Source organism: Anarhichas minor, unplaced genomic scaffold (assembly GCF_050575085.1).
Source record: "Anarhichas minor isolate MPS153535 unplaced genomic scaffold, ASM5057508v1 ptg000010l, whole genome shotgun sequence".
Lineage (NCBI taxonomy): Eukaryota > Metazoa > Chordata > Actinopteri > Perciformes > Anarhichadidae > Anarhichas > Anarhichas minor.
This window is the reverse complement of record NW_027466456.1, coordinates 5,571,455-5,581,136: the sequence shown is the minus strand read 5'-3', so window position 1 is coordinate 5,581,136 and position 9,682 is coordinate 5,571,455. Positions and strand designations below refer to the sequence as shown.

The 9,682-nt window shown below is 41.3% G+C and overlaps 1 protein-coding gene across 4 annotated transcripts in view; it reads left to right on the top strand.

The window, feature by feature from the left end:
- Positions 1–6,524: 6,524 nt before the first annotated feature.
- Positions 6,525–9,682, top strand: part of atf6 (activating transcription factor 6) — a 30,140-nt gene continuing 26,982 nt past the window's right edge. For all 4 annotated transcript variants that reach the window (XR_012953079.1, XR_012953078.1, XM_076087795.1 and 1 more), the window contains exons 1-5: positions 6,525–6,763; positions 7,379–7,455; positions 7,846–7,924; positions 8,509–8,606; positions 9,444–9,567. Coding sequence is in view for 2 of the 4 variants with exons in the window: in XM_076087795.1 (XP_075943910.1) it covers positions 6,667–6,763; positions 7,379–7,455; positions 7,846–7,924; positions 8,509–8,606; positions 9,444–9,567 (475 nt within the window). In the remaining 2 variants the exon portion in view is untranslated. The remainder of the gene's footprint in view (positions 6,764–7,378; positions 7,456–7,845; positions 7,925–8,508; positions 8,607–9,443; positions 9,568–9,682) is intronic.

Here is a 9,682-nt window from a genome sequence, read left to right as displayed (position 1 = left end):
ACATCTCTCCTGCAGTGACACTGTGTTGCAATATTTTCACAGTAAAATGTTTCTTCCCGGAATCGCGACAGTAGGAAAAGAAAGAGAGAGAGAGAGAGACGGTGGTGCTTTTGAATGCAACCCCATTTTCCCCCTTAATGCTTTTCAACACAATCTGACAGATCTCAACACAATACTGGAAAATAACTGCAGCCAGTAGGTCTAATAAGGAAATGTAAACATATCAGTGATGCCAGCAGATTTGATAGCATATCTATCAATTTAGATTAGATTACAAACCATGTTATTTTAGGTTGTTATTTTGACCAGTCATATCAAACACTGGTTGTCATGATACTTTTAATGTCTACAACGATATTTACAATTATTTAAATGTATTGTAGCATCATTTTAAACTGCTTTACAGCTCCCAAATCGTCCTTGTTGATCGGTGCTATTTAATCTAATTAAGTATTTAATCAGGGATTGCTTAAAGTCTATTAAATCTATAATGTAATGCTTCTATAAATGTCAAATGCAAAACACTTGTTTTTAATCTCCTGCCGTCCTTCCTTCTTCGAGGGGATCACTCCAGTGTTTACATACTGGTAGTGTGAGTCCTGGTCTGGGTACCCCCCGGAGTCCCCCCACACACCCCTCTTCAGAGTGCGGGGTCATGGAGGGGTGAAGCTCCCGGTACCTCAGAAGGTTATTCAGGAGTCAAACCGCACTGAGGCATTCACAGTCCTGAACCGCGGAGCGGGCAGACGCTCCGTCAACGCCGGGCCTGCTTGACCACTCAGCGGGCCTTTGGGCTGCCCCGCTAATGGGACAAGCACCCCCGGCTCCACCGTCCTTGTAACAGCGCCCCATAAAAGAGCACAGGAGGATGCTAACCAAGATGAATGGCATTTTTTTTCTCCACTCGTTCTACACTAATCAGAGCTTTTCATTTGTTATGGCCTTGCGCCAGCCCCTCCACCCTCAGCCTCCCATTAGGGCCAGATAACGTATAAATTCATTAAAGTCAAAGAGGGACGTTAAAATGGTCATTTGTCAGATCTCCCTTTGTGTGTCCCTAATGGTGGCACATGGTTGGAGGCATTGAGATGATTTTGGTGGGGCTTTTCTTCCTCTCCGGTGCATTAGGGGAGGAACGTGGGAACTGGAGAAAACCTATGTTTCCCTCTTTCCATGCATGGTGGCGGTTTACACTTTCAAATTCAAATTTGAACAGTTTACTGTTTTATTTATGTATTCAATTATTTGCTATGCTCTCTGAAAATAGAGTCAAAAAATCAGCAGAGGTGTTTGCTGACCTGAACAATGTTGTTATTTTGTATTCATTTTTTATTCCATCATTATTGTTTTGATATGTTTTACATGTTCATTTCTATTGTTTTTGCCTAATTAGAGATAAATGTTTTATTCTGGTGGCTATCCAATTCATCCATCAACTTCAGAAACCCCCCCCCCCCCCCCCCCGTCCCCCGTCCCCCCCCCCCCCCCCCCCCCCACACACACACACACACACACACACACCCACACACATATACAAACTCACACTCAATGAAGCAACCCTTTGCACTAATCCCTTTGTATTCACACCACCATTCCCACCAAACAATGTCCGAAAGGATAATCCTAAACCAAGCTCTACAGACCTGGGCCACCTGCTAGCAAGTCACAGTTTAGCTAAGAGGCGAACACGAACCTGAGCAACAAACCGCCTGTTTAAAGTCACCTAACAGCACCTCGCACGCATTAATACAAAGAGCACAACAAGCACGGATTGGCCTCCAAACACACACAAAAATCTTATTTTCACTCCACTTCTCTCTCCTTTTGGCCCCCTTCCTCTATTTCTCTCCTTCTCTTTCTGTATCCATCCCTCTCTGGCTTCAGTATGGAGGTTTGGCTGCGTCGTCATGGGAGACGGCTCTCTCCATCTGCCTCTGCTGTCATTAACCCATCTCCACCACGCTTTATCGAAGTGGGGGGAGAGACCCCCGGCACCCCCCACCCTCCTGGACCCTCTTCACAATTCTGACAACCCCTGCCCCCTGCTCCATACATAAGCCTGAGATGATAAGTGTTCCCCCTCTTTGTGTCGGCCAGGATAAGACAATGCCACACAGCACTACAGAACATCATCCATCTCAGAGGTCATCAATCTGGGACACAAAAGATGAAATGTAGCTCGAACTCCCTTTTGCAAAGAGGTTTCTCTTTGCTTAGAGGAAGCTCGTCCTCCACCTCTCTCGCTCCTTTTCACTGCTGGATTACTGGTTCACCAACAAATTCTTCTGCCTTGCTTGATGGGAGTTGAGTAGTTAATGCATTTGCAACTATTCTAAGTATTTCAAAAAAAAAAAACACCAGAGAATAATTGCACAAAAACAAAAGTATCCAGACAGTATTTCAACATCTCCAGTGATAGATGAACTCTGTTTCAGTTCCCCTGCAGGAAAAATATGTTGCAGATAAGGAACGCCTGATTGAAAACAGACTGTGGACACTCCAACAGGCCTCTGCCAAATTTACATGAATTTGTTTGGTGGTAAAGCCCAGTGACACACACACAAATACCACCATTAACCTTTTGTTTCTCCTCAATTTTTTGTGCCTAATTAGGTTTACATTGTCTTACCACCAGCGAGGGGCTCTTTGTCTTTGGTCACAGTCTCTGACAGGCACCAGTGTCTTGATTTGAAGTCATTTTATTCAGGTAAAATAACCCACTGAGATTCAAATGTTCAAGAATCAACATTCCAAACACACAAAACACAATACGTTTTCTAAGATAACAAAATGGGGATTATTATGATGCATGACAGTTTTATGACAGTTTGTCCTTCAATGAGTTTAGTGTAATCTGCCATGATGTGATTGTCACACTTAGTTTAGCACTAAAGTTATTACAAACCGTTGCTGTGCCAAATCCTGCAAACCAGTTCTAAGCTTAACTTTGTGTTTTGGCAGCAGCCATACAGACAGTAATGGTTGGTGTGTGGTGGCAGAACTTGTGAGCAAAAGCAGATTTGTGTGTGTGATAATTGGATTCTAGTGGACAACATTGTGCTGTTTTTACCTATTTCATCTCTTCTTTGACGTGCCGGCAAAGTTGTTTCATCTTTCGGCCAAATGCTAAATTCTGGTTCAAATTGGATAATCTTGCTGTGTTCTGATATGATGACTAATCAATGAACAAACAGCTTGAAGTATGCATAGCTGATAAGATACAAAATGTGATATTGTCTCGTTGATTATCTTGTTTAAATCTCTTTTAAGTTTTGGATTCATTTTAATAGTGTTATCTATCTAAAAGAGGCACTTCTCACTGATTGTCACATTATTTTGTTTTGGATGTCATACTTCAGACAAATGATGAGACACATTGTAACACTTTCAACATCAATGTGACCAAAGCCTCTACTTTATTTCACACAAACCTTCTGTTAAACCGTTCTGCCCAAACAAATCAGGTTAACCTGTTAATCTACTGTTCGTGTGTGAGTCTGAGGGGCTTTACACACAATCAATATGATGAGTCCTCAACTATCCACAGACTAAATACACAGTGCGTGTCATTAACCACACCACTCCAATCTGATGCGGGTGCATATTCATTACCATCAGGACACATGTGTTAGCCTGACACATGGCTTGTATATTTAAGATCTGTGAGGAATGTTTAACACTTTTTGACACGTTAGACAACCTTGGATTTCGACAAAGTGCACAGTCACACTGTCACGTTAGCAACAAAGAGCATAGAAACATTACACTGACTGGACACAGCAGTGATCCATGATTGCTTACATTAGCTGATTAGGTTTATGTTATAGGTGAACCACAGACTCCAGGCAGATGGCTGACCTCTAAATTAGTCTCTACCTTGCTTTAATAAGTTAATACAGACTGGAGACTTGTTCTTCCAGTGTGGCGCTGAACCAATCCAACAGGGAATCAGCCAGACCTCCTCAGGTTAATCTCGCTACGACCTGAAAAGCCCATGAAGGATTAAGCCCAGTTGCAGATTTTGAGCACACAATGTCACTTAGTGCCGCGGCCGTGCCATTTAAAAGTCACAAACAAAGTGTAATGGAGAAGGATGATTCTGTAACAAGAGCTTACACACATGTCCATCTGATGACATGAGACCTGTTTGCAGATTTATCGGATAAGAAGCCACTTTTTGAAACGCATTCAACAGGAAGCTGACATAGCTTTTGTCCAAATGTGTGGTAGATGTCATGTTTGTGTGTTCCATGTGTACAGTGTATCCACAGCATGCAGGACTTATGTGGGAAAGGCAGTTACAGCAGTTCAAGAACATTTTGTTCCATGAACAGCTAGATCAAATTATAGGTGCACTGACATTTACATGTGTTAATTCAAATGATTCATGTACTGATTCAGCCAATCAGGACAGGGTCACCAAACACCAGAGATTCTTTATATAGACTGGCATATGAAACTGCCTGAACTGAAAGGCCAGCAGATAAGTATTACACTTTCATAAAGTTGGGGATTTTAAAAAGAGTAGAAGACGAGATATCCTGATTTTACATGAAACAAACTGGATCCTTCACATCCCATTATGCAACTCTTTAGCGTCTTTAAATAGATCCTCCCTGTCTGGTAAACACTCATGTCTTTGTTGTTGTTATTTTTCAAGACTTGACACAGAGCCATTTAATTAACACATTATATAATACTATTTTCACGTACATTTTTCATATATTTTCCTTTCATTATTTTAGATTTTCTGATTAATGTCCAAGTATGACTGTTATCTATCTTTACGTTTTCTATCTTTCTTTGTAGTATGCTTTGTAATAGTGCTCCATAAATAGATTTTACCCACTTACTAAAAAAATAGAGTTATGATGGATAACCTTAATTCTAATTCACAAAGGCTTTGTCCTCAAACAGGCTTTATATGGCTTAAAAGGGCTCCAAGCCAGATGCTTGCGCTGCCTGTCGTGATATTAAAGTACAAGTTACACCAGAATTGATGCGTCAGCGGCACATAAACCCTGGAAGCATCCATCTGTCCAATCCACATCAACTCCACTCGTCACTGTCCTCAGACCCATATATCTATTCAGCACCTTGGCGAGCCTGGTCCTGGACAGGAGACCGCCAAACTATCTTCACCAGGCTGACAAACATCAGCAATACCAAACCAATCAGTGTATTCAATGCAAAAATTTAGTTTTAAAGGAAGGCTACGTTAGAAATATGTAGAGGTTATCTCATTTATCTGTCTGAAATCAAGGATTTTTAATGAACATAGAGAAACTGCCTCATCAAACTATTGTATGTTTCACAAATTTACAGCATATTGGAGGAAACCAGTGGGCGTTTTGTGTGGTTTGAATGCCCGGCGCAGCCTACAAACAGGACATCAGTTCGCAAAGTTGGCAAGGGAGAAAAATAGGGGACCCCCTCATGTATATCCTCTGGAATTATTTGACTTTGCCTGTTTTTTACACTTCTACAGTCATAGTTATGTGAAAGAAAAGCACAAGAAAGAAGTTAGACATGTATTAAATATATTTGCAGATTCTAAAATAGATTTGTTAGATTAGAGCATAATCTATACACTACTATAGATTAAACAATTTAAATAGTATTCGTTGAAGAAGAATCATTAAAAATAATACATTTTTTACATCATGATATTGAAATGAACGACTCTGAAAGCCTTTCACAGACCCCCTGGCAGGGGCCACAGTTCCCTAGGGGTTCCCAGACCCTACTTTGAGAACCACTGGCTTGAATCACTCAGGCTATTGGTTGAATTTTGGTTGAATTTGGACAAAACAATCCCAACTCATGTCCAGTCATTACCTTTTTCCAGTGCTGGTCACCATCAGTGGATGCAGCTTGCCAAGTTGTCACAGAGATGGATTAGTTGTCAAGTGAGCTCAGTTGTTATGATTTTACCCAGACACTTTTAGGAGTTTTCATAAAACATAAGCACCAAAGCTCATACTTGAGCTCAGAAACAGTATGTTGGCAAATCAAGAACAAGGGGGACTGTCAGGTGGCCTATTGTGCCCTGTTGTCTCTCAGCCGCACACTTGTGTATCACTGCCCCTTATTCTCACTAGGCTTTAATGTGTGTAAGCTCTTGACTAGACATGACTAGAAGTGTTCTTGAACAAGATCAGTTGAATTTTTGATTTAGCTTGCATCTCTTGGATTTAACAAGATACTCAAATTGGACTGTCAATAATTTCAAAATTAGGGGATTATGCAATTTAAGTGATTCAGAATTACAACCATAATAGTCATCAAGTCACAAATTATTTAGCAAAATTCAAATACTTCCTCTCTGCTCTGTCATTGACTCAGCGCCGTTACAACCCGTTTTAAGAGAGGTTCACTGTATGAAGCACTTTCTCACTAGAGCATGTTTCAAGGCCTGCTGTACTATCCTGCCGCCTCGTGGTCTCATCAGGCAGCACATTTTCACAACAAGCTCCCCTGCGTTTGCTTTTTTCACACGTTAGTCCCTCAGCGGCACCCGTACATTGACAGTAAAGTCGGACGTGTATCTAACTGGCAGCTAAACAGGAAGCGTTCTACCAAACAGCTGCAACATGATTGAATCATATGTACCATCGCTTGATCGCAACTTGTTGGTCTGAGACGATTTACCGATGAATTTAAAAGATGTCATCAACAACATTATACTTAGAAAGTCATCAACAATATCCCGTGATGGATGATGAGACGGGCACCATGTCCATCGACCACGGAGGAGAGTGGGGTAAGCGTTGGTTAACTCCACTTTCTAGACAGAGCTGTACTAATGTCTAGCTAGCTACCAGCTGAGGACATTATTTAAGCTGCCTTTAAAATACAGTTTGTGACATGGTTGCCGTTTCAAAAAACACTCTTAACACGCCTGAGTTTGATCGCGTACGTGTACTTACACTTCCCTTCAAGACGTAAATACAGTTAGCATTAGCTAGCTGATGTGATGATGTAATATGCCAAGCGAGAGTGTAAATAACGAGCAATACGTCCTACACAGAGATACAACACACGTGCTATCGATCACATAAGGTGCAAAAACTTTGCTGAAAAAACAACTAATTAGTTCGATATAAACAGTTTATTATATTTAACATGAAAACTGTATTATGTACAAACTGCCTACAGTTGCACAACTGTCTAGTTATAAATATAAATATATAAGTTTACAGTAGCTTTTCTTATTTACCAGTTCATATCCAAAATGTATTTTTTTTAATCAAAAGACAATGGACTGCATACACTTTCTGCTGGGCAAATATGAAATGTAATATTTCAAGGCAGGATTTGTCTCTTACTGAACACAGTGTGACTTGATGTTGTGTGCTGTATGCTTGTTGTTACACAGACATTAGCTTGTTTGATGAGCTGGACGACCTGGGAGATGCAGATGAGCTGTTTCAGGCCCTGCTGCATGCTGGCTGTGTGAGTAACTCATCCCCTCAGTATGCAAATGTATATTGTCGACTGAAACTGAAAGGGATGTGCTTGTTAACAACGGTGCAGGGCCAGAGAAGCAGGTGCATCATTAGCTAACACATGATAGCACAGCATGGTAAGAACACGTGATGCAGGAACAGCAGCACCACACACGCGCTGTGTAGGTGTTAGGCATAACGTAGGCAATAACAGGGATTTTTACAAGAGTTTTATTGCCATTCTGCTTTCCTCACGTGGCAGAAATGCATGGTTCAGAAAACAATAATAAAGTGATTATACGCCCATTGCTTAGACTGTTGATCAGACATTGCCTTTGTTTCTGATGTGCATTCTGATGAAGTCCATTGTTTAAAAAGTGTGTGTTTGGGTTCTCAGGCTAGTGGGGGTCCAGACCTGGACTTCGATATCGACATACCGTCGTGGAGTGAAGTGGACACAAACAGCACCTGCACAGGTACAGCAACACATGCTGACATCTGTGTAAACATGGCTGTCACATTTAAGCACCAAATAAGGCGAACTAAAAATAGTCCCATATCCATCTGTTTGATATTTATATGATGTAATGTGATGATGTGATGATGTGATAGAATATTCTCAGGTGCACTGTTGTTGTTTTTGTTGGAAGTTTTAAGTGTAATGTACCATTAATGAAGAAAATAACTTTTTACCTAAGATTATTATTATTTATATGTATAATATATTATTTTCTGAAGTCACCTACCTCTCAGAATGTTTGCAATATTTCTTGACAAATGAGGGATATTATGACAAAAATATAACTGATTACTTCAGTTTGTTCATGTTCTTCATAGGTGCTTTATGATTGATTTGCAGAGACAGCAAGTATAGCTTATTAATGAGGTGTGTATTTATGGGACACAGTGATTTATGCTAAATATATAAAGCATACAAGAAGTGTGTCAGTGTTGAGTTTATGTGTGGTAATACACAGGGATAAGCAAATCCCATCCGTCTATGCTGATAAGCCGACATAGATGACACATTTTTCTGACGCCTTTGTCCTTGTGTATCCAGATGGTGAGGTGAGTGTGGACTCTCTGTCACCTGCGCACACTCTGAGCTCTGTCCCCTCTCCTTCCTCTGTGGAAGCCCTGTCCCCATACTTCTTACAAGTAAGTCACTGTCTTCAACTCTTCGTCCTTCTCAGTTTTTTGACAGTTGACTTGTATTTCCAATGCAAATCTTTCTCTATCGTTTCTTGTTGCGAGTATTTACATACGCGCCCCTCTTGGTGCGCGGTTGGAGCAAGCAAAAGCTTCATCCAGATGGTGTCCAAACATTAACAGCTGCTCTTTACTTTTGGATGCACTACACATACACACTTTAGACACTTTATTAACAAAACCCTTAAACACCTTGTCACACTAATAATTTGCCGCCCGCCTGAGCTGTGCCCCGCCCCCTCGTTAAATAGAAGGTGCTGACAACTTCAGCCACATTAGCATAATTTAGCAGGCAGATGTTTTCACAGTGTGTCAAAACAAGGACAAGGGTTACATCTTCGCCTGGCCCCAACACAGTCTGCACACGTTTGTCTGCTAACTGAATCACCCTGACTGAATCCAAGGACACGTTTGTCCACTAGTCTTTGAATATTGACAAGGACGCTTGATTCATATTTTATCTGATGTGATAACAATCCTATTCCGTCAGACAGTGTGCTCTACTTTCTAGCGAAGTTTGCCGATGACTGATTGCAGGCAAGCAGCATGAATCTACAGCTACTCTGACATAATGCCCGTTTGCATGACAATAACAGGCAATCAGTACACAGCTTAGAACTGTGCATTTTTAAGTGTTGAGCAGCAGAAGTCAAAATAATGAAACCTTTTGTAGGAGTTACCCGTATTTGAGATTCAGATTTCACTGCTTTTGTTTTCTGCTGATGTCTAGAAAAAAAGAGGTATCAGTATCTAACAGACACAAGTCTTCTCTGCTTCCCCATCCAGGACGAGGCCCTGTCTCCACAATCGCTGCCCTCTCCTGTTTCAGTCTGCTCAGAGTCCAGCGGCCTTTCTGTAATCTCTCCCCCAGCTAAGAAAGCTCCAAAGAGGACCAACCAGAACGCCCGAGGTGAGGCAGCCTCTCCCACCGCACATCTGCTCGCTCAGCTGTTATCTATATTTCTACGCTTTGTCCAAAAACCACGAGAAGTTCTGCACCACATTCTGGGTTTGGAGAATTCTGG